The following is a 26,017-nucleotide window of genomic DNA, read 5'->3' on the forward strand; positions in this document are numbered from 1 at the left end:
GCAGTGAGCTAATCCATTACAGTACAAAGGTAGGTGTCAGTCTCTTAGACAAACACACACACACACATATACATCAGAGTCATCAGAAACATGTTCAGTCCCATTTCCCCTCTTCTCTTCTCCATCCCAATTAAAAGGCAAAGGAGGCCTTTTATTTCCCTCTTCTTCCAAACACATTCTTTATCTCTCTGATCTGCGCTCCTCCCTCCCTCGCTCGGGTCCCCTCGGGGTAGTGGGAATGTCTCTCCCCACACACTCTCAGGTCAGGGGTTCAACCGGAGAGGGTCTGAGCATGTAAAGAGGGAGCGAGAGAGCGAGGAAAAAGACACACAGAAAGAGTGAGCAGCGGGTTGAGGCAGGCCTCTGCACGGGCAGCTCCTCTTCACTGCCAGAAACACTTAAAGCGCTGCGTGCGCGTGTGTGTGTCAACGTGTGTGTGTGTGTGTGTGTGTGTGTGTGTGTGTGTGTGTGTGTGTGTGTGTGTGTCAACGTGTGTGTATCATAACCCTAATCAGAGACTTCAGGGTAGATTTATGCCCCTGCCTTTTTCCCGACCTCCATTACACCAGCTTATATACACCCATTACAGGATATGACAGAGTACACACCCTTTAGACGAGCATACCACCACACTGCCTGCGTGTGTGAAAGAAGGGCATGCGCTCACGTCTTTACACACTCCCCACTTTCCCATTAGGTCCTTGTCCACCTGCGAGCTCCATCTCTCTCACCGTCTGTCTTTATCTCTCTTCCCCCTCGTTGCTAATAAGGTCAATGAGGAAGAGTAAGAAGCAGATGGGTGTACAGTACATTACAGCGCAGCACAGTAAAGCGTGGGCTAGATAGCAGGCCAGTGATTCATGCTTAGTGAAATGTGTGATGATGTGAAGAGTTTCTACTGCAGTGCAAAGTCAGTGGACTGTGCGCCGAGGAGATCTGTTGATCACTCAGCACTCTGCCTTGCTTCATAATATTACCTCAGGGAGTAGTTTGACCGAGCATGGGTCTGGACGAAGGCGGGAGGGAGAACGAGGAAGGGAGAGGAGTGAGGTTGGAGATTAAGTGACTATCTTTAAATGTCACAATAACGCTCTACTTCTCACTCTTAACTTCTCAGGCGGATGGGTGCCAGAAGGAAGACAGGGGAGAGTCAATGGGGAGGAAAAAAATACTACAGTGTGATTTGTGGTTTTCAAATGGGGCTGCTTGTTGGGGGGGTATTAAACAAGTGAAATATGTCCGTACTGCGCTTTTAAAGGTTTAGCTTTCATAAATTTAAGAAATATATATATATATATATATATATCTCACCACAATGTCCATGCAGCAGATTGGTCGGGGACCAGTTGTCATTCTGGGTGCTTCAAAATGTCTTAATGGACAAAATTTTGAATTTTGAATTTCTCCAATGGGAATCAGTAAAGTATTATCTTAAAATCCTCCAGTCTAAAAAAAAATTAAAAAATGCATATTTATTTTTGCTCATAATGACATGTAGCTCATAAAACGTAGATTTTGTGCTGTGTAATTTCAGCAATTCTACCGAAATCTGTATCCAGAACATCTGACGTTCTCCCAGATCCGTGTTGGTAAAGGGAACATATTGAAAAATGATATTTTAATTTCCGAGATTTCAGAGTATCCACATTTATTTGCAAAAAAAAAAGAGAAAAAAAAGAACAATTAAAAAAGAATACATTCAGTAGAAAAAAAAAGGAATTCTTCCTTGTTCAGATATTTTGAGACCCCTAAAGTTCTATCTGTATGGCTGGACACCTCTTCAGTGAGAAAAGATATATTTTCTTTATGTGATTGAACTGACCCTTTAACAAGCACTCCCATCAGCCCGTCCACCTGCACACACACTCCCTGTCCCTCTGCAAGCATTTGGCAGCATTCCTCTAACAAAGCCAACAGCGATCTCTCACACGCTCACCTGCTGTCAGAGTCTCAGAGAAAAAAAAAAAAAAAAAATGTGTGCGCACACACAGATTCACCTGCTCTTGCCTCAGAGGAAAAGAAAAGTTAGATTCTCTCATGAAATGGCTTTTATTGTTTCCCCAGAAGGCATGTGTTGTACGCCTCTGAGAAACACACACACACACCCAGAGTCGCACGTAGACGGCGGGTAGAATGCCTCGATGGCGTTTTGTGTACCCACTTTGTGTACCATAAAAGCAGCAGAACTTTCCCCTTTAAAAACTATGCGCTTGTGTGTGTGTGTGTTAATTTCTAAAACTGGATGAGGCAGAAAGACGAGATTGAGCTTGTCATTAGGAGTTCACAGCCTGCGTGCTTGCATGAAGGTTTGTTTTGTTTTGTGTTCGCTGCCTTGTGTGTGTTCTGCACGCTAGTGTGTGCGTGTTTCTGTGCAAGTGTGTGCCTCTGCGTCTCCTCTCTCCCACGCTCGAGCTCCTAACGATGGCAAATGCGCCTGTGTGTTTGCGAGGCGTTGTTTCTCAAAAAACAACAACACATCCAGGAACGGCTCGTTTTGTCGGGTTTTGTGGAAGGAACACGCTCTAATTAGAGAGGCCCTCTGAAGGTGCATCAAACGGATCTTCCTCAAAGACCAACCTGCTCACGGCTCACACGCCGCGCACACTTGCCACCTCTGATTATTGGAGAAATGTGTGTGTTATTTAACTGTATAGCCGAGTATTAACAGCCTTGTCAGTTTAGATTTGCTGCACATCTGATCCTAATCCGTGTGTACGCTCCTAGACGCACATTTACATGCAGACAAAAAAGTGTCTGCTTTAGGTGCTGCTTTGTTGGGCATGTTTGTACATATGGTTCATGACCAAAAGCCCTTTATAGAAACTATTCATTCACATGCACACACACACACTTAAACACTCTCTATCTCTCTGTGTATTTAGTTTGTCACTTGGTCTGTTTAATCAGGCCGGAGAACACGCTCTGCTCAAACTGCCCAGGTCACTTTTGTTCAAACCTGTGTGTTGCCCCCTCCTGTTCTCAGGTGCCAGTGATGATGGTGGAATCAGCCTCTGAGACCATTCGAACGACGCCGTCCAACCAGAACGGAGTCAGCAGCCTCACCAGCCAATCAGACGGAGGGGGAGGTAGAGAGGGTGGATCCAATGGAGACACCAACGGAGAGATCAGCCCGGTTGACTTACTGCACCTGCAGCAGCAACAGGTGTGTGCGTGTGTGTGTTTGTGTGCGTGTGTGTTTATGGGCCACGGCACGCTTCCGTGCATGTGTTTGACGTGATGTTTACATATCTACCTGCACATACGTTCTCATGAGACTTGTTTTGCAACACCGCCCACTTGTGCAACTCATGCGCGTATGTACAGTACATTGTCTAGAACAGCATGTACACACCGGGCGTTACATAATGTACAGATGTGACAACACTCAGCTGGCTAGACTCTGGTAATTGTCAGGCTTTGCATGTGCGAGCAGTGAAAGGCTCTGACAGGTTGGCTCGTCTGTGCTTTAATTATCCACCGTTCATAATGTGCCAACTAATTCCACTGGGAAGCAGTTCACCAGAATAATTCCCACAGATATGTTGTTCCTGGGAGAAAAACCTACCTGCCACATATAAGGTGTGCTCTGTCTAGGTGAAATAAACCAGTTTCAGTGTATTAACATGGCATTCACACACTCCATATAGGATTCAGATACTCAAACTGTGTGTGTGTGTCATAGTTGTGGGCGTGAAGTCTGTGTGTTTCATTTTTTTCACTGACCCGTGAAGTGGTGTTTATGTGTGTTTGACACGTCAGAGTGTAATGTCTGCAGCCGAGCTATTTATCCCACCACGCCACCCCTGACTTTGCACATGCACAGTACACCCACACGTGCACCCACTCGCCACTGCGTCAAATGGAATTTCTAAACTTTTCCCGGAATATCTTGGATCAAATTCTACATTATTTCTCATCCCCTCCTCCCCCAAAATCCACATAAACTCTCGACTGATTACTCTCCAAAGGACCCTGTTCTCTCACACGTACTACATACACACACACACACACAAATAGAGCTCCTCAACAGTTTTTTGTCCAGTGGTCCCTCTATTAGTCATTTGTCCATCACCTCACAAAAATGTCTGCGGCGTCATTTAATGATGGAAACTTGCTGATTCATGTTTTTAAGCTCAGTGATGGAGAGGTAAAAAGAGATGATTCGTCTTCTTTAATATTTTAAGTATGTAAGTTTACAGGGACTATTTGTAGCGCTTGCCCTGCGCACCCAGCCATCACGGTGGGGTCAGTGTGAGTTCTGGACTGCCCAAGACCAGCTGGGTTTCAGTTGAGGAAACCGAAGGGGGTGAGAGGGGGATAAAAAAATAAAAAATAAATAAAAAAAATCAAGGTTTCCTCCCTGCTGCTAAAATTATTCCCTCTAATTATAATGATGGAGCCTTAGGTGAATGAAGAACACTTGAAGCCCTTCACTCCTGCCCCCCCCAAATCCCTCCCCCCTCCTTCCTCTGACTGCATCCTCACCCTGCTTCCTCAGCAACCTTCAGCTGAGGACTCACAGCCATGCACGCATGCACACACTTAAACACCAAACCTGTAGCTCACACAAAGCGGGTCTTTATTCTCTTGGACGTGTCTATGCTCTCTATGTTTTTGCACCTGTGTGTGTGTGTGTGTGTGTGTGCACCCTGGTATTTCCTCTCTTGAGCGGGTTACCAACCACAAACATAGCTCCCTCTCCTTCTCCATCTTTTTCTCTTCCTCTTTCTCCCTGTACTTCTTTTTCCTTCTATCCGCTATGGGCCGTGAAAGACAAGCACAACCTTTCCTCCAGATCCCAACGCTCACCTTATGAAAAAAAGGCTATATCCACAAATGTGCGTCGCATATTCCCACTCATTTGTCTGTATAGTAATGTAATATTTACGCATGTTGTTGTACCAAATTATTTGGTGAGATATTTTTTGAAGTGTGTTTAATAAGTGTTTAATCATACAAATGAAAAGAAAATATGAGGAATGCGGAGAAAAGATGAGCTATGATATGAGTTTGTTTGTTGGGGGAGAACAGAGAGGTGTGTGAGGGGAAAATGAAGGCTGGCAACAATGAGCTGGGCTGACACGGACCCATATTCATGTGTTTTTGGGGAATTAAATTTCATGGTGCAAATAAATTTTAGTGTTACATGTCAACCTCGTGCAGAAAAGCTTTTATGATACCTTAATAATTGTCCACAACAATTCACACACAAAAAGACCTGTTTATCACACTGACCATTTTTATTTAGATTTATTTTTTATTTAAATGTCTTACTGAATAAAAAATGTATATGGGTGTTTTAAAAGCCATAAAAGCCACCTGAATCTCTCATATATATATATATATATATATATATATATATACACCTTATCCTCCTCCTGCTCCTCGTATCCACCTGTACTTTCTTTCTCCTCCATGCTGGAGCCTCTCACCTGAAGGTGCAGTACTCACCAGTGTTTGTGCTTAAACACCATGCCAGTGCGCACCCGAGCAGAAAAGACACACTCACACAGACACGGAGCTCCTGACAGCGCGGTGTTGTCAGAACACAAACCCGTCTTTTCCTCAGACCCCTTGGGAACCTGAGAGAAATCACAGCCATCTCCAGCTATCAAACCCGTCCAAGATTCCCTTAGAGGTAGATAGATAGATAGATAGATAGATAGATAGATAGATAGATAGATAGATAGATAGATAGATAGATAGATAGATAGATAGATAGATAGATAGATAGAGAAGAAAAACAAAAAAAAGAAGAACATTGTCAGCGGAGGAGATGGGGAGATGGTTGAGAATGGACGTCCAGTCAGAGGGAATGAAGGTAAAAGGACGGGCAGAGAAGCAGCACATTTGGGGTGGGGTGGGGGGCATTTGCGGCCTGGAAAGAAGAAATAGAGGGAAGAGGGAGGGGTGTAATGCTGAGACGTGTCAGAAAAGGGCGCCTGGGCCTCCCTGTGGAATGTGGCCTGTCTGCCTCCCCAGAAAGAACAGAGCAGGAAGGAGGGAAGAAGAGAGAAGAAAGTGAAGAGGGGGTGAACACCAGTTTTGCCCCATCATCGAGGGGAGAGATGAGGGGAGGGGAGGGAAGGGTAAACAATGAGCGGCTTTACAGAGGGAGAGGAAGGACAGGAGGAAAAGTGAGAGTGCGGTGGAGAGTGTATGGCACTTTGTTGAGGTGCCGGGTGTGGACATGAAATGATGCATAGCAGAGGAGAAATGTAAGCAGGATAAATCCTAACAAACCTCAAAGTGTGTGTATGGCTGGGCGGAGGGTGCTCTGACGAGAACCAGGTGTCTTCAATTCTCTCCTTTTCTTTAAGTCCCTCATACCCGCTTCTTTTTTTTTCTTCTTCTTTTTTTTGGGAGCCTACACTGTAAGCGCTGCTGCTCCCCCCTCTCTCTCCTGTTCTCACCCATTTCTGTCTCCTCCTTTTTCCTCACCATCAATTAGTCACTTCTTGCCACAGTAGTCGCTGCTGGTGATGATGGGAGGAACAAGAAGGAGGGCAGGCGGCGGAGAGAGGAGAGAGAAAGGGGGAGATGGTGGCAGAAAGGTGCCGTTTCCGCTTGAGGGTGTCATCGGTGGGTCGGCTAAGCCAGCCAGGGAAGGCTTTTCCCTTTCTCTCTGTCTTTTTCTCTCTCTTACCCTTAACTCACTTTTACACACAAATGGAAAGTGAGAGGCAGACTGCAGCCGTGCTCTCCCTTCCCCAAGGGTTTAAAAGGAGCATTGGTTGAGAAAAAGACAGTTTAAGAAATTGGTTTGGAGCTTCGATCCACACTCCCATTTGTCATGTTCTAGTTTTTCCTCAGCGCTTCCCTGGTTCCTGCTCTCTCATGTGCACACGCGCATGCTAGCAGTCCTTGTTTCTCTCCCTTTCTCGTACACACACAGGCATTTCCACACATGCACAGAGCTGATGCGAGTTAATGAAGGGTGTAATTAAGGAGCCACAGTGATGACTGGAGATCAGGGGGAACCGATACAGATCTCAGATATACACAAACACTGATGAAAGATAGCTGTTTTGTGTGTATTCACATGTGCGAGGTTGTGCATATGGGTTTGATGCTGGGAGCGTTTTGCGGATAGATGTATGAGGCCGGTGTGTGTGTATGTTAACACACGACGAGAGATGCTGGGTGATTCAGATAACGTATGGCTTCCTGTTAGATAGGCTAGACTCGGTAATTATGGCCTGTATGGATGGAGGCGGGGACGTTTTGTGACACATGTGATTCCCCAGCTTTGGCTGCTAAGGCCTTGCTAAATTATGTGAGTGAATGGGGGTGAATGTTGGTCACTGGGACAGTTATGTCTTGTTTGACCTCCAGTTCTCCACTGAGTTCACTTTCAGGTCAGGGGTGCAGAGGAGATGGAGGTGAAGGGGTGGCTAGAGAAGTGGAGGAGGAGGAGGAGTAGGAGGTGAAGATGTTTTCAGATACATTTTCTGGGTTTATTTGGTAAAATTATGCTTGTGATGTGTGAATCTGTGTGACAGGCTGTATTCACTGTGTGCCTGTTCCCGTCTGTGTGTCCGCATGCATGCGTAACCCGAGTGTGAGTGTCTGCATGTGTCCGTCGGTCGTGTGTGCCGACCAGTAAATCAGTCGTAGGCCTCTCTCTGAGTGCTGTCACCTCCTAAAAGCTTTCCCTCGGTCTGGGCCAGGCCTTCTTCTTTATGTGCGAGGTCAGTATAGTTCACAGGTCACCAGAGGTCATGCTGAGACAGAGGAGGGGCAAGTAGGGTTGCCTAGCATCGCAGAACACCCACTGCTCTAACCGCAGCGATACAAAGAGACCTATACAACACTAACTTCCTCTAGGAGTCTTAAAAGCACTAGCTGCTCTCTTTATTCATCTTCTTTGACTTTTACTTCCTTTTTTCTTTCTACGACAATCTCTCCACATCAGAACCTGCTTGCAGTAATCAATAAAGACTGTGCACTTCATGCTGGACAGTTATACTCGAGGCATCGAGACTGCAGGACATTAGAGACTGCACAGTTCTCATCTCCCTCGCTCCGCGCATGTCAACTCACATCGTGCAACAAACACACCTGCACATACAGATCTCACTGGTGCGTAATTACTTTCACATGACTCCCCCTCCTCCTATTTCTCATCCAGTAATTTTTTCACACATTGGGACCTAATTCTGAGATGCTGAGATGTTGTATTTATGAGCACCCATTAAACTTTTTTACTGCTTTTTCCAGCCGGGCCATTGAATGGTGGAGAATCCACCAAGTGAGGTTTTTTTTTTTTTTTTTTCTCACTACCCCCGTTTCTTCGGTTCCTTTGCTTTTGTGTTCCTCAATCAACCACATTCTACAATTACACAAAAACGGTCAAATGTAGTTTAAAATGTCTCGAAAATCATAGCCGGAAGATACGTCATAATCATTTTCAGACTGCCTTGAGCTGAACTCAGAATCTAGTTAACAATGAGGTTTACTGTCTGGATGCTTCACAGAAATGTGCTGTGAGGCTACGGGTCTTGTGGATGAGGAGTAGAGGGGCAGTAGACATGGTCCAGCAGGCGAGATCAGCCAGCATGGACACAGTCACGGTTGGCTGACCCACCCAGCCAAGAGGCTCAAAGACAAAAAATAGACAGATACGAGCAGCAGAAGAAATGTGTGTCCCGCCGGCTCCACTCACACACATACCTGGGCACCTGAAGGGGCTAGGTTGGGTTTGGTTGCCATGGGAGTGTTTGGAAGCACTTAAACTCGGTAGGCCTGGCTGTGCTGTCAGGTAAATAACACGCATGTGCACACAGTCACGCGTGAGCCGGGGTGGCCTCCGCTCACAGAGAATTTTATGTTTTCCGTGGGGTGAAAAAGCCGACTGTTGACTTTCACTCCCCAGAAGTTATCACCATGGTGACTGGGCCTATTTAAGAGGTCACAGGTCACTGAGCTAAGCTGAATGACCTCATTACTATTACTGGCCAGTGACGGTGAGCTGGGACTCTGTGTGTGTAGGGGTGCGTGTTCACCATCTACGGCTTCCTTTATCAAAGAGCAGCAGCCATAATTGTTTATAATTGACATGTGCTCAGGTGCCTTGTTTCAAAGTTCATAAGGGGCAAGCGACTCTTACGAGAAAGCATTCGTTTACAGAACAGCAATCCATCCACCCACCCCCACAGGATCCTCCCATCCAGGTCCTATAGCGTCCTCTTTTTTCTTTAAGTCCTCACCCCTTCGTTCCTCCACTCCAAACTCGTGCGAAATAGACGGACACCGAGATGGGGAACAAGAGAAAGTAGAGTAAAGACAAAATGTGCAACGCTTGCAAGGCTGCTAGGCAAGCAGTTACCCTGGAAACAGTTGAGAGCCCCAAGATGCACACAATGAGCACGCACATATACACACCACACACACAAAAGCTGCAGAGGCCTAAAGTGTTGCTAATTAGCTAGTCTGCGCTGGTTCTTTGTGCGAGCCATTTTAAAGAAGAGATTAGAGTCAACAGGGAGGAGGAGAGGAATGTAGCTCTTCTCTCTCTCTCTTGTTTGCCTTCTTCTCAAGCTCTGGAACAGTGCACAGAGGCCCCTTATTCACCTGATAGGCAGAATGGATTTGTTGTCTTGTTAGTTTAGAAAGTAAATATAGTAGTGCAAGTGTCGTGAAACTTCATTTGAGATTAGGAAAGGTAATTTTTTTATATGTAAAGTGAAGTATATCATAAAAAAGCAGCATGAATAAATGACAAATTCCTACAATTTTCTGTCTTAGCGGCTTTGCCAAAATACTGCCAAACGTAGTTATGAAAAATTAATTGGATGCTCACACAGCTTCTTTGTCCACAATTCTGCAGGAGAAAAACAAATTCCCATACACTCAACTCATTATTATTTTTTATCGTTAATAAAAACAACAGACAAGTTGAGCTTCATTTTAACTTTATTATCTGAACCAATTATTGGAGGTAACAAGAACGGCAAATAAAGTTCAACCTGGGAGGAGCTCTGAAAACATACTTACTATGCAAGAACTTGGCTCATAACGTTCTTATAATTGTTTTAGTTAGTACAGATGAATTGTATCAGGAAACCATATGTCCAAATGTCAAAACAAACCAACTAGCAAACATGTTTTTTTTAAAATGGGATTGTACATGTATTACACTAAACGGAAAAAAATGTGCCTTTCACCTTTGGATTGATTAAGTTCCTACTAAATCACACAGTCCAGCACACACACACACACATGCACACACACACACACACACACACACACACACACACACACACACGCTTCCTCATTTCCCTTTTCTAAAACGCACTCCACCCCTGCTTCTTATTTGGGGAAGTTAAAGATTTTGTGCTTGTTTGGAGGTTAAACTTCTTATGCCTCACCAAGTCTTTGTTGTGCCTGCCCACTTCCGGTGTTTGTGCATGTGCCTGTGGTATGGGTGGGTGTGAGGGTGTGTCTATCTCCATCTCAGCAGCCACAGCCAGGTGTAAAAACCCTCTGAACCAAAAACATGAAAGAGTTTTATTTCCATCCAAGTGGGCAGGCGGGCTAATACTTTTACAGGCCACTGACGAGGAACGTGTTTTTCTGTTTAACCAATAGGCGTCTGAGTGTGTGCGTTGTTGTGTGTGTGTGTGTGTGCGTGCACATGGCAGACAGCCTCTGTTTGTGTATGTATGTGTTTTCCCTCTGTCTCCTGAGCTGAGTCTTGGCAGAATCTTGCATGTGTTATTAGTTTGCCATTTTTTTCTTTTTGGTTATTAATAATAAGAGTTAAACGGTTTCCATATGTGAGGCCTGGTTGCCAGGCTAGTGCTATCCTCATCATGGGCTGACTGGCCTCGCACAGTCTCCCCTCTCACAAGCTACTCTCGTCGGGTAGGAGAAATAGCTTAAGCTCGGAAGGTCACCCAAATGAGACCTAACACCTAAGTGGCCTCGTCTTCCCAGGAGCATGACCAAAACTACTTAACTGTCCTACCTTACCCAAGATGAGGGATAAATATTACATTGTCCGTCTGTGTGTGTGTGTTTGTGTGTTTTCCTCCATGGGCTGGGTCTGTCTGGAGTGAGACCTTCCTCTCCTGCCAAACGAGCTGTGTTGAAAACCGCAGGGAAACTGCATATGTGTATATAATGTATGACGTGTGTGTGTGTGTGTGTGTGTGTGTGTGTGTGTGTGTGTGTGTGTGTGTGTGTGTGTGTGTGTGTGTGTGTGCGTGTGTGTGTGTAAAGAAACTGCTGTAGAGCTATTTGCCATCAATTAGCCGCCTGGACTAAGATGAGGCCTACAGTGCCGAATGAGCTACTTTTATATTCTCTGGAAAGGAGTTCCTCTCTTTTTCTTGTCCCCACTCACCTCATCATTATCTTTAATTGTCTATTTCTTGATGCTCTTTCCATTCACCAACAGACATAAAAAAAATAAATAAATAAAAAAAAGCCGAAGACGTCTCCTTAGGAAGCTCAGGACTTTTCTCACTGTGTGAATTCAAGATGTGTGTGTGATGATGAATTGTGTCATGATATAAAGCAGTCCTGGGTATTCAGTCAGCTCCTTTTTATGACCATGCATATTCCCCCCGTGAATCAATAGAAACATTAGATGAGTGTAGGGACATAGTTGAAGGGGAGAGGTTTTCTCGTTTCACGAAACAGTTTTGAACTGAAGAGAACCATCTGGAAAACGGCAGGGTCCCCGGAGTTTAGAACAGGTCCCTTTTGTGAAAAATAGTATGTGAAAAAAAAAACTAAAATCAGCCAGGGTTTTCAAACATTACGGCATATTTTGAAGTTCTTTTGGAGTTTGTGAGTTTTTTTTATTGCGTTGGCTCTTGAACGCGGTCTTTCCTCTCTTTAATGGTCAGTCTGGGCCCAGAGAAGCTTGCTTCAGCCGTTTTAAAACCTCAGCTCTCAAATGGTGCCTTTATATTGCGGAAACATTACATTAAATAGCTGAACAGGGTTGCCGCTGGCTGGTTGTTTCGAAGGTGTCCCACATAGTTCCAGCTCGGCGGCATCCTCGGCGGACTGAGGTGTTCAGCGCTACTTGAGCTGAGATGTATTGGTGGACAACTGGTTTGAAGTCCACATTTGTAAAAGCAGGAAAAAAAAGTGGCCAGAAAGTTGGTGAAGGGAGGGAGGAAGGACCTGATTAATACTGCACGGTGTACGTGAGGAAGAGTCAGAGGAAAGGGGTGAGGTCTTGGCAGAGCATAGTTTATATGTAACCCACCGTGAAATTGGCAGGCTTTAGAAGGCTTTTGGTTGAAGCTGGCCCTTCCCTCTACATATATGTTTACCCCCTGGGAACCCCCTGATCTTTCCTAAATACATATGCCACTCCCTTTTTCTATCTCCCATAAACAAATTAAGGAATGGCTGCCTTGATGAGGAACGCACACACAAAAAAAAAATCATTCGTAGTTCTTCTTGTAGACACTTTGTAGATTTCTTATGTTTCCATGTTAACAAATCAAATTTCCCATTAATGTTCATGTCTGGTGGGAAAATATGAGCGTGGAGAAATAAGCTGCTGTAATGTTTGGTTGGGATGTGAACTACCAGACCATGTCCTTGATGGCGATGTCAGCACTATGAAAGCTTATAGTAACTATGCAAAACGGTATAGGTACCTAAAAAGCCACATGTTATAAATCTATTACAACCGTTTCCTCAATATTTTCCTCTCAGACGCGGTGCATGCAGCTTTACCTTTAGCTAGCACTTAGCCGCCTCTGTAGTGGTCTTTGTCTGACAATCACTTGAAGGCGCAGTGTCTGCTCATAAGGCCAACAGCTGCATTCACAGGACTTGGCTTCCACGGGTAGGCCTGGACAATCTATTTTAGGCCTCTGTCGAACCCATGTCTGCTCTCAGAATTTACTGTGGTGAGTAAGGGTATGGGTAACAGATTTCTCGAGACGACAGGGGAGGGGTGGGGGCTGGCTGGGTCAGGGCACAAGAAAGACAGAATCCTTGGAGAAATGCCAGACAAACTTTTGTGAGTTGTACATTATGTGGAGAGGTGGAGTGAAGGCGGGAGACAGATCGGGTGATATGGGCAGACAGAAATAAAGGAGTGATCTGGGAAAGCAATCTGGTTTTTGTGGTGACTGACAGTGATGCATTTGATACGTGAGATTCCACTGTAGCTGTAACCAAGCCCTCACTCACAGATGCCCCAAAGTCATCTTGCAATCCCACTCACTGTCACCTCCTCAGTTATCTCACTTTGTGTACAGTGTGCGTGGGTGTAAATAGTGGGCCGTCCTCTGAAGACAGGTGAGCTGTTACTATGCTGTGTATCATCATCCTTTTAACAAATTTACATGCTTTGTAGATTGTGTTACATCTTTTCAGGCTTTTTTTCATCTTCTCTCTGATCATAATTCCCTCTGAGTTTCTAAAGAAAGAGAAGGATTCAAAGATAAGAAAGACTTAGGGGCAGAAAAAGCTACTAGAGTAGCAGAGAAGCAGACGGAAAGAGAGTAAATTAAAGTGGTGGTGGTGGTGTGGTGGTGGTGGGGTGGGGGGGGGGGGGGGGGGGGGGGGGGGGGTTATTGGAGAGGTTTTGGTGCCAGACTGAGGAGAAGCAGTGGATACGAGGGATCACTGGGGTGACCCATGAGGATGGCAGCATCGACACAGCTTTAGCTTGGCTTTCAGCTTCAATGACAGCACTCCAGAAAAGGAGAGAGAGGGAAGTGTGGAAGAAGAAGAAAAAAGAAGCTCCAACGCTTTTTTCTCAAACCGCAGTCTCTTTCCCTGATCCAAAATCAGAAAGCATGCAGACCTGTGGAGAAGCAGCTGGGTGTGACGAGCGCTTTCCTCCGTCTTCACCCTGAATCTATCTGCCCATGTCTCCTTCTATCGCTCTCTCCTGGGGAGGAGAACATATAGAGGATGAGAGGTGCATTACAAGCCTCCCTTCCCCGGCTGCTGAGCTTGTAAGGCAGGCAGGGGATAGTTGTTTGATGTTGTAGAGATCTGTTGCCTCAGACGTCACCGAAAACATGTGAATCACCGGCTTAGTCGAGCCTAGTTTAGCTCTGTTGCGGTCAGATGGAACTTCTGTTTCGCTCCGTTTTCTTGTGCACTGTACTTCTGGTTCTGAGGTCGTAGAAATCTGATACCACCTGCCTCCCCCTTTGCCCTTCCTACCCCGCTCCCCCTCCTCCTGCTCCTTCTCCCCCCAAGGACAGCCCACTGTCTGCCCCAGAGGCTGTTTATCTATGGGGGGAGAGAGGGATGAGGAGGAGAGGGTAGAAAGGGGACGGGTTTGTTTCGTTTCGGCCGTCAACAATGGACCTCAGTCAGCGCTGACGGATTACTCCAACATATGGTACCCACCTGTCTCTTTCTCTCTCCCCGTCTCCCTCCGTCTCCCTCCGTCTCACCCCCTCCTCCCTTTCCTTCGCTATGTCTCTCTGTTTAGATTTCTTTGCTTACTCCTGCGTTCCCTCTCCCTGTGTCACCCAAACACACTGGGCAGATTAGAGGCCAGATTCATCACACACACATGCAGACACAGACCTGTTTGCTTTAGCAACCTGAGCCAGGCACACACACACACACACTCACACACACGCACACACACACACACACACACACACACACACACACACACACACTAATGAAGGCGGCCTAGCCTTGCCACATGACGGTTGTCACCTTTTTGTTCGTATCAGGCAGTTCAGCTAGACATCTCAGCCTTGATAGGTTGAGTCCATGTCTTCATTCACACACACACACACACACACACACACACACACACACACACACACACACACACACACACACACACAGAGAACCCCCCACATACACACTGACACATAAAATCATCACACATGTAGAAAAAAAAATCATTTCTATCTTTTCTTCTAATGGGTCCTCTAACAGACTTACTAGCCCTCAATGAAACATGTCAGTGTTGTCAGCTATTTTTTTTAGAATCCCGTTAAGGAGAGAAAGTAGCTGTTTCTGTGTGTGTGTGTGTGTGTGTGTGTGTGTGTGTGTGTGTGTGTGTGTGTGTGTGTGCGCGCGTGTGTGTGTGAGTGTGTGTGCGTGCCAGTGTGAGTGTGTGTGTGACCCTGCAGAATTAAAAAATGCACTGTTATTAAAGGCTGTGTCAGAGGCGATGATTTACAGAGGGGAGCGATGACAAGTCAGAAGAACTCACACACTGAACTGATATGCACACTTGCACACTCACACCGCGCTCTCAGGCCTCCAAGCTGAGCAGTGACCTCCTCACCCCTCCTTCCCCTTCCTCCTCCCTCCCTCCCTCCCTCTCTCACTCTAATAAAACCTGTCTGACACCACTGATGTGTGTATACGTGTGCGCGTGCATGTGTGCGCTCCGCGGCAGCACAAAGACTCTGTTGTTGGGCCTCCCTCTTAGGCCTCCCTCATATTTTCTTTAAAGGTGCAGTGCGCCCCCAAGAATGCCACAGGGGGAGAGGAGAGTTGGGGTGTGTGTGTGTGGGGGGGGTTTCTGGAGAAGCTGGTGCGAGTGAGAGAGTGAGTGAGGGTAGGTTATGGGGTGTGGGGGGTGCTTTGCAATGCTACAGCTCACCCAGGTCACACCAAGAAAAAGGCCAGGAGTGAGTATGAAGAGTAGAAAAGAAAGAGACGGGTCAACGAGGAGAAGTGCTTCTTGACAAAGAAGACACAAGAGGGTCTGACTCTGGTTGCTGATGGCATTTGTGTATGTGTGTGTGTGTGTGTGTGTGTGTGAGGACAAAACCTGTGGCCTTCTTTTTCGAGTCATTGAAAGTACATGGTTTCATTTATTCATCCATAAAATAATGGAATTTTCAGTGCTCCCCGCTTTAACATGTTTACAGACCAAATATAGTAAAAACCCGTCACTACACCATAGATACCATAGATGTAGAGAAAACAAACTTCTGTGCGTTACTTATAGACACTTTAATACAGTCCATCACACAATGAACTAATGAACCAGGGTGAGTTTATCATAGTACACAACACCATATCCTGATGATAAAAGAGGGTGAGATGTTTTCCTTAGGTGAGATCATTATTTTTCTATAATGGAACACCTCAGGGTGTATCATTGCTCATAAAACAGGGTGTTTACACAAGGTAAAAGAAGAAAGCAGTGTTTAAATAGTCATCCACTATTTTTTAAGCTCTGTTTTTACATTCACTCTTAGGTACACCAAAGAAAAAGAATGCAATCTAATATAATTAGAATCCTGCACTAAATCCATCTTCATGACAGTTTTGTTTATGTTGAAACGGCATAAGAAAAGGTGGTGATTCAGCTGGATGAGCATTCTGGAGGATGCAGTTTGTGGTGCTGTTAAACTGGTTTGAATTAAACGGTAAAGTGTTTCCGTTATTTAGTCCACTGGCTAAAATGGAGTTGTTAAGATAATAGAGACATGTGTTGGTACAACAAAGTACAATCTGATAATACTACAAACCACAGCCTCCAAAAGGAAAACGCAGTTGAATCAACAGCTCTCTCGGTTATTTTAAACAAATGTTGAATACCATAACCTCCATGAAGCTAAGAATTAATACAGGGCTGTTGAATTAGAAAGCAATAATTTTCACTACACACGTATTTGGTCTTAAGTTATGGTTAATTTGCACTACAGAAGAACTGTTTGTACGATTACCTGCAGTTTAACAAGACACAGGCACGTGTTGAGCATAGGGATGTAATTACTGTTTGGGACTTATCCTTCCTGTGTTAGATTTAAACGGGTCTTTCAATGGAATTGTAGCATGACGTTATGATCATATTGATTTAGAGCTCAAATAAATATTGAAAATGACTCAGTCAAAGATGCCTTGAATCACAGTCTTACAGGACACCTCCCAGGCAAACATCTTTCTGTAAATCATATCTTTACAGTAGCTACTTCCAACAGTTTGCCCCACAGCTGCGTTCATATTTAGTTTGAATGCGGACAGAATTAAATCCCTTTTTTTTTAGAAGTCTTTCAGATATACTCATACATCCATGGATACAGGCGAAGGAGAGGAGACAGACATCACCTCTGCTTGGTTGTAGCGTTTATGAAAGCCATAAATGGTTCTTTAATATAGTGGTAATCAGGGTGGTAATTTGGGTGGAATTGTCCCTTATTGTTGCCAGACATGCCTCCTCAACTCCTGCCAACACACACATGCACAGACAAACACACACGCTCACTCTTGGGCAGACAGGGTGTTCAAGGAGTAATTCACACCACATGCCAACAAACTGGGCGGTTGTGTTTTCTCGGTGCGTCTGTGTGTGTGTGCTTGTGTGTGTGTGTGTGTGTGCGTGCGTGTGTGTGTGTGTGTGTGCGTGTGTGTGTCTGCGCCTGCTTTAATGCTGAGGTCAAACCAGTAAATGGGAGGGGGTTCCCAAAATTTTGTCAAAGTGTTCAAATTCGTGTGTGTGTGTGTGTGTGTGTGTGTGTGTAGGCACATCCACGGCCACGTCCGTGTGAGTGTTTTAATTGCGGTCTCAGCAAAAGTAGCAAGTGTGCTGGATGCAGCTGTTTTTCATCACCCCGACGGCTCAGAGAACGTCTCTCTCATTCCGTCTCCCCTCTAATCTCCCCTCTCTGTTTTCGTAATTAAACATTACTTAATGTACCAGAGCTTCTAATGTGACAATTCACTGAATAAGTGTGTGTGCTCCGCGCCGTTTCACCAAGTTACAGTTTTATGTAGTTGTGAAATGATGCAGTAGGGCAGATTTCTAGCGCTGCGTGATTGAGTAAGAGCTTCCACAGTAAAGACCATCCCTCGTTCTGGCGGTTAATTTGCGCGTCCACGCACACGCACACACGCATGCACAAACACACACCCAGGGACTTTCATAAATCAATATTTACTAAGGAACCTTTCCCCTTTGAGTCAGAGGAAGCAAATGTGCATCCTGCTGTCTCCACTCGCTAACCCTCTGTCATGAGGTTGTGTTTGTGTGTCTGTGTGTCCGTGTGTGTGTGTATGTGTGCTTACAGTAAGTGAAAGGCGGCGCTTGTGTTTTGAAATGGGTGTTTTCTTGTTTTCAGAGTAGTTCAAACATTCCAACAGAAATGCCTTTTCCTCGGGGACTGATTTGTCTTGATGATAGAGAGCTTCACTCTTCAGCGCTGCAGCACTACAAAGAAAAGAGAGAACATTTAGTGACACAAAGACAGTTAAAGGTGAGATGGAAGGTAGCAGGGGGGGGCGGTATGGGATGTGGGATGGCCGGGGTTGCTGCGTCGCAAGGATGAATTGGCAACACTCAAGCAGTGTGAAAGAATGGAAACAGAGCTAGTAAGCGATGGTGTCACTGGTTTAGTCGGACAGCGCTGGAGGGCAGACGGGAGAGGAACTAGAAAGGGGAGGGGGAGTGAAGAGGTGGGGGTGGTTAGTCACATCTCTTCAAGGCACTTCAGGGCAAACGTTTCCTTGCATCCGTCTGACACACACAAACACAGTTCAACGGACACACATGAAGATCTGCTGACATACTTCTGCCTCAGAGGATGTGGAAAACCCACTTTTCACTCTCCTATGTAAAGAACGGAGGATGAAAGGGAGTTTAAAACAGAGGGCAGGGCAGAGAAAGAAAGACTTGAAAGAGTCAGAGTTCGGAGAAGAAAAAGGAAGAAGGTTTTAAATGAGTTGGAATGAGTTGAAACTCCTAGAGACACAAACTAGGTAGGTACACGCACTGAGTGGTGGAAATCAGATGGGGAGAGGCAAATGAAAGGCAGCATTAATTATTATTATTAATAACTGTGTTGTTACATGTCCATTTACGCGCATTCTTTTACATTTTAAAAGCGACATACCACTTGCAGTACTTTCACATGCTGTTGTTTAATACGGAAAATATTTGAAAATATATGTGCATGTACCATGAACATCTGATCATTGCTATTTCTTTCTTGTAGGCGCTTCAGGCAGCCAGACAGTTCCTCCTCCAGCAGGCCTCTGGACTCAACTCTCCTGGCAGCAACGAGGTCAAACAGAGCCCTGTGCAGGTCAGAGCACGCACACACACAGATGCACAAACCCAAATGTTGCTTCGTCAGAATCTGTATGTTATTAAGCCGCTGGCTGCTGCAGCTTTGTTTTCACCAACCTGCCACGTCAACTACAGTGTATGATATAGGCGCACATTTTTCTTTCTCTCTCTCTCTCTCTCTCTCTCTCTCTCTCTCTCTGTCTTTCTCTCTCTCTCTGTCTCTCTCTTTCTGAGAGTGCATGTGTGTGTGTGTGATTGTTAGTATGTGAGTGAATGAAGCCTTTGTAGTGATTGGGTAGTGAGCTGTTTTTTGGAGCTGAATTCCACAGTGCGCAGAGTGAGGGGGGTTAGCTGGAGTGCAGAATGCAGTGCAGAAGAAGACACTTGAACGGGATGCACACACACACACACACACACACAGGACATATGCATTATTACTACCAGTGTATATTGACAGATATCACACAAGACATTACTTCTGGCAATTGTTTACAATTATATAATGTGCAGACAGCGCGGAGAAGTGTGATTTGTAGCTGCAGCTCATATCAATAAAGTGGGATTATAGGTCTATTAGAGCAGCAAGCAGTCTGGCTGTTGCACTGCTCTTCTCATTAGTAACCCATATGATGAGCAGACAGCTTGAATATCTCCATGTGGGAAAAGGAGAAAGAGGAGGAAGGGAGAGAAAGATGGAAGTGAGACACTAAACTTAGGATAATGTCTTTTTTTTATGTGCAGTGTACAGTATATCTGAAAGTAAGAGAGGGATAAGATAATGTAAATTAAATGCAAAATGCGTGGAAGCACATTCATTTGTTCTCATAAATATTTAGTGTCCGGGGAGAAAAAAAGCCTTTTACATTATATTTTTTGGGAACAAAAATAAATGTGCACAATAGCTGAGTCCTCCATGATGGGGCATAAAAGAGAAAAAATATCATAGAAATCTCGAAACATCAGCAATATAAAGTGTAAAAGTAAAGATTTGGAAGTGTCTGCCTCGCAGTTTAATTGCCAAGTGACCTCAGGGAAGTACAAAAATGCCACGGAACTAATGACTGCTTTATAACTCAAGATGTCAAAAATAAAATAAAAAAAAGTGTGATCTTAAAGATTACACTTTAATCAAACGCTGAATTGGAACCAGAACCACTCTATTTACTCGGGATAGAAACTGTCAGCAGTGGAAATTAGACGATGACTTTTAAGTAATAAGAGAATAAAATAAATAGCGTTTCATTACACGTTTGAACTGTGTAGATCCTCTCAAGATTAGCATGGCATGAGTCCTGTAAGTCAACGTAAAATGCTGCACATGAGATAAACTGATATAAATATAAACTGATATGACTTTTGTTTCTGGCTTAAAACCACACGTGGGCTGGGGGTTTATTTCAATTTCATATTACAGCTTTTCACTTCCCGACTCATCTTAAGAAGGTGTGGGGGCGCGTGAGTGAAAGTGAGCATGTGTGAGGAAGTGAGGCCTAGAGTTTAACATGTGATGTAAATCTGTTGTTAGGCGGTGGTGTGTGAAGAACCGTGGTCGCATCTCTCTGAATGTCGACGCGCATTTACACGCGGCTAAAACGCGTGTCGGACCCGCATTCCTTCGACCTACTTTATTCACACATTTGTGATATGAAAGGAGTATACCCTTCCACTGCCTTCCTGCTCTCGCTGTATATCGAACACACACGCAGACACACACAGACGACGCTGCCCCTCCTCTAAGTCTCTCCATCTCTGTCTTGTTTGTCTTGTTTGTTGCTGCCCGGCCTAGCCAGTTTCTCTATACTCTCCAGGGCATCCGTGCTACATCTCTGTTGTCTGAGCTGTCAGCTCACATGGCCCCACACATCCTGCCAGCGCACGCTGACACACTTTGATCTACATTTGTGTGTATGTGTTTTTTCTGTGCTTGGGTCAACAGAGTGGCAAACACCAAAGCACAGTACAAACCGGTTGTTGTTTGTGTACTTAGGCGCTGCAGCAGTGTTAGTTGTTTACCAGACTTTACAATAAACCTGCTACAGCTCCTAACTGTCTGTCATTTCTTTAAATCACAGCAACTGTGCTCATTTGCTTTGATTAAAGGCAGCCGTCCACTGGAGTTTGAGCGGAGCAGGACATTTAATGTGGTCATTTCTAAAGGTGCCAGTAAGAGACTGTACAGTGGCTCACATAAGGCACAAAATGGCCGTCCTCAGGTTGGTTCCTGCTGGGCTGCTCTCACACATGCAAATGAGCCTCAGCCAATAATGAGATCTTTAGGAGCTCGATAATTAGATTTTTCCCTTCTCTCTGAGGGAGAACGGCAGAGGCAGACAGGGTGAGCGGGAAGACTTCTTTTCGTGTCTTGACTTTCCGGGAGAAGCCTTGGTCCGCCTTGACAAGCACACCCCCACCCCCCCGCCCCCCTTCCTACCTACCCACCCGCCCCGTGCTCCCCCTCCTCCCCACGCCTTCCCCATCATATTTCTTTTCTTTTCTTTATTTATAATAGAGGGGAGGATCTGAGCGCAGAGCAAAAGAAACTCTGAGATTGTATCTGCTTTTTGATTGGTTGTTCGGAGATAGTCTCTGCGTTTGGCTGGCTGTGTGAGATGGTATCAATCCACTTTGTGTGCGTGCGTGTGCATGTGTGTGTCGCGCCGTCACATGTCACGACAATGGCTCAAGTCTCTAGACAGGCAATTGCGGGAAAAATTGATTGTGTGCAGCAGAATTGCTGAGGTGCACCAAATATATTTTACAAGGGATTATTTAGCAGTTCAGAAACAATTGTCCCAAAAAGCTGAATTTTACACAGGAACAAATTGTATTTGTTAAGAATTATATTCCTGATAGGACCCCCCACCCTCTAAAACACAGACACACACACAAAAACGCTTTAGGAAAAACTCAGAAAAACATGAAGAACAGTACAAGCTGATCAAACTGATCAAGTATGTGTGGGATGATCCACAGAGGCCCCTCCCCTCAACTAATAGGACCCAAAGGCCCCCACTAACAACACTGTGTTGCCAGACACCACGGGACACCCTCAGAAGACCCATGTCCATTCTCTGATGAGTCATAACTGTTTTGGAGGCACAAGGGACCTACACAATATTAGGAAGGTGGTCATAATGTTATGCCTGATCAGTGTTTGCCCTCTCTATTAGTTAGTAATGGAGCAGTCACTCAATGTTACACTTGAAAGATATCTTTACTCTGTGGAAATTTCACACTTGAGGTGCGTGCTTCTGGTCGGTGTTAAACCTTCACTGGCCGTGGTACAAGTGACCGTGAGAGAACTGGTGGGCACACAGTTAACAAGCCAGGATTACCCAGCATGATCCGTACCGTGTCTCTTTGACCTGCCACACGTTGTCTACAATGGACACACTTGGCACACACTCACACACTGGGCAGGCTCAAGCAGACACATATGCACCTCTTGGCAGACACACGCCTGGCACACTTAACACACTGGCACTTGGCATGCGCACATACAGATTAACGCACGTGCTTGGCCGTGGCCCATACGTATGTAATTGAATAGTGTGGTGTCCTGTTTTCATGTATTATTGAGGAGCTCGTTTAATTAGGAAAAAAATGAAAAGAGTCATTAGAGATATGTTAATTAGCTTGGCTCTCCCTCTCTGTCTCTGGAGAGGGCTGACACCAGCACAGTGGGACGGAGGAAGGGAAGGAGTCACCCAGGAAACAGGAGAGGAGGAAACTGAGTCATGTCACTGTTAGAGCTCCAACTATTTTTGATCAGTTTCGTAACCCTAACTCACAGTATTTTTCTGTACGTTGCTAGGTGATTTCTTGGCGCTGCCTTATTTGAACTACTAGGCTGTAGATTTGTGGAAAAACTAAACGTAAAGACTGAAGCAGGGTTCAAAGTCTTTTAACTAATCAACAGAAGTATGTGGAAAGATGAGCGTTAAGCCCCCCGGAGTCTGCGGAACTGAAGCAGTTCCTTCTCTCGTTCTCTTTTATTTCCTTTCAAAGTGTTTTTCCCAAAGCACTCCTTTTGTCCACTCAATGAAAGTGCTTAGTTGGCAGTTTCTCTTATTTGATGTGGAGGGAATTGTGGCTGTGTGTTCACGCATCTGTGTGCAGGTCAGCGTGTGTGTGTGTGTGTGTGTGTGTTGGGGTGGTGGTATGGGATCCTGACAGTTTGTGAAGTGTGTATGGGACGAGGCCGAGCAGCCAGTGGATTGGGGTTTGGCTCTGGGCAGAGGGTGGACAGACAGACGAGAGGGATGGAGAGGAAAGGTTTGGGTCTGGCCACTGAAGTGTGAAACTCTTATTTTGTGATTTGAAACATGAGTGAAATCAGTAATGAAATATGGTCGATAACGGCCCCTCACACTTCCCAATGAAGGGCCCCGGGTGTGTGTATGTCTGTGCGTGTGTTTCTGGAAATGTGTTGTCATTTTTATTCTGAAGCACTGGGGCGTTAGATGGAGGGAGGCAGCCGAGGAGGAGGAGGAGGAGGAGGAGAAGGGGGGAGAAGGTGGGGGAGGGAGGGGGGATTATCCACTTGAACTTGCTGGTCTTTCACTGTCCTCTTTGAAGTTTTTTTTTTTTTCATTTGTCTGGCCCCTGTCAGGGAGAGCTGTGTTTTATACGCTTCCACATACACACTGTTTGTGTGTGAGTGGAAGAGTCCAGAGGACCGATGTATGCTCACCGTTCCCTGTCCCTCCCCTGTTTATCTTTGTTTATCTGCGCATCATTTTTACTCCAAGAAAAATCGGAAGACCCATTTTACACCTTCAGATCTTTAAAATAACACCCTATAAACAATAAACATTTTGAGTCTTGAAGCTACCACATTTATAGATGTTTCTATTCCTGTGAGTTACTCTGACATAAATAAACCTCTAGAAAGTCACATTTAAAATTATAATAAAATAATAAATATTTCTCGCTGTCCTGTGAAAACCATATCGTAGTAGTACCAAAACAGTGTTCATCTTTAACATTACACTTTTGGAAGTTAAGTTTAAGTTTAAGAATTCAAAATTGCAGATACCATGTTGTCTGGAATGTAAACTCAGGCATGAACGTTGAAATTTCATACAGAAACATTACTCAGCAAAAAAAGGTTTGAAGCTGGGAGCTGTGAGATGCCCGTATCATCCCCACCTGGCTTCGCTCATCAGTTTCCCCCCTGAGTAATGTGGCCCCTGGCCCTACTACAGATTAGCTGGAGGAGGGGTACTCACCACACACAATGGGGCCCTTTTACTTGTAGTAGAGGCCTGTTCTAAACAACACTCTCAGTCCAGTGGGCGCTCCTTCCATTTCTCTCCTTCACTCACAAATGCCTTTTTTCTTTCCTTGGTCCTCTCTTTTTCCCTCTCTCTCTCTCTTTTTGAACTCTTCTCCTCCTCTTCTCATCCCTCTGCGTGATGAGCGCAGGCAGGCTGTTCACCTGCAGGGACTGAAAGATGGAAGCTGATGATAGCTGGTGAATAAACAAATTCTGAACTAACAAGCAGGAGGAGGAAGGGTGGATGGACGGGTGCAGTTTCGGGGGGGGTTCCATGTGCTGTTGTGCTTCGTACAGGGTGATGTGACGTGACAATTATAATTTTTTAATTAAGATGCCGATAAAACCACTATGGCAGTAAAACGGTGGAAAGTAAACCGTCTGAAGACAGAGGCCAGTCCTCTGCACCCCTAGGTGTCTGACTAGAGAGGCAGCCGTCCCTTCCAAGGTGAGGTGGTAATGCTCAGTGACAAGGATAAACAGCGCTGGGGTTTGCTCCTACCAAGAGGGGGTTGAAGAGGAGGAGGAGGTCCGTGTCAGCCTCTCTCTTTTCCTCTTGCTCTCTCCTTGTCATTTTTTCAATTATCCCTCTCTCCTGTGTGTCCCCATAGGCCCAGAGGCAGGGCCTGCATCATTTAGACTGAGAGCCTGTTTAGATTCTGATTATAGCCTCCTTTCTTCTCACCTCTCGCTGCCATCACACACACACAATCACACACACACGCTTATGTATTGGCTGCACAGTTTTTGGCGAGGCGAATAACTGCAGAAGTAAATTTGTCTGGCTGTGAAGCTCGGGGGAGTGCTGAAGGCTGGATGACTGCTGCTCTTTTAGAAAGCATCACACAGTGTTTGTGCCTTTCTCTCAATTTAATAATTTGTGTTAACCCGCCTGAAAAGATTGTCTGTGTTAAATTTCAAATGTGATAATATTAGTGCACAAATGTTTCACGGGTGCCGCGTTTTGGGTGTAGCCCAAGACCTCAATTAGGAGGAAGGAGAAGTGTGAAATCCAAAGTTGGCTCCTAAATTAGAGGCGATGCCATGTCTCTATACAAACACACTTCTGCTGCCTTGGGCTCAGTCCCCTGGCTGCACGCTGCTTTAATATCAGTCGCCACCCTTCTTCTCTTCCTGAGGTTTTCATCTGAAATGGAAAGCGCTTCCTTCTTGCTAGAATGAAAAGTCATCAAGGGAGGAGAGGAGAGAGGGATGGAGCCTCATTGAAATGCAAGTTACATTCCCCTGTTTCTCTCTGCCTTCCCTCCTCTGGGACTTCATGCCTTTCTCCTCCTTCTCCTTCCCATCTTCCAGGCGCTCCCTCGCTCCGTCTCTTCCTTTGTTAATCAGTTAAACTCCCTCTTCAAACAGCCCCTCTAATTACTCCTCCTCTCTCTGTAAACGACAGGACTGTCTCCTGCTTCTCCTCTCTTACCTCCCTCCCCCATCTCCCTCTATCCATGGCAGCGGTTGACCTCTGTCAGCCCCTGACCCCTCAGCAGTGTGTGTGTGTGTGTGTGTGTGTGTGTGTGTGTGTGTGTGTGTTTATGTGTCTACTCATGACGGATTCTTGCATGTTAATCGCAGGAGGGACATTTTTAAAATCTTCTAATTATTAGTGGCTTCATGTTCAGCGAACTCCTCGTGTGCATTGATGTACGCTACGTGGGTGTGTGTTTCTGTATGACTCTTCACACACATTTCCACCATGATTTCACATTACTACTTCCTTCCTCCCTATCTCTCTCCCTTTCTTCCAC

The 26,017-nt window shown here is 45.3% G+C and overlaps 1 protein-coding gene across 5 annotated transcripts in view; it reads left to right on the top strand.

Annotated features, from left to right (window-relative positions):
- The window catches only part of foxp4 (forkhead box P4), an 88,575-nt gene that overhangs the window by 29,802 nt on the left and 32,756 nt on the right, over window positions 1–26,017 (top strand). For 4 of the 5 annotated variants that reach the window (XM_047583788.1, XM_047583787.1, XM_047583786.1 and 1 more), the window contains exons 2-3: window positions 2,984–3,163; window positions 18,906–18,995. In XM_047583788.1, coding sequence (XP_047439744.1) covers window positions 2,993–3,163; window positions 18,906–18,995 — 261 coding nt within the window. In that variant the 5' untranslated portion in view covers window positions 2,984–2,992. Of the gene's footprint in view, window positions 1–2,983; window positions 3,164–18,438; window positions 18,670–18,905; window positions 18,996–26,017 lie in introns of those variants that run through there. The other variant, XM_047583789.1, reaches the window with a different exon arrangement.

This window comes from Mugil cephalus, chromosome 4, assembly GCF_022458985.1.
Source record: "Mugil cephalus isolate CIBA_MC_2020 chromosome 4, CIBA_Mcephalus_1.1, whole genome shotgun sequence".
Lineage (NCBI taxonomy): Eukaryota > Metazoa > Chordata > Actinopteri > Mugiliformes > Mugilidae > Mugil > Mugil cephalus.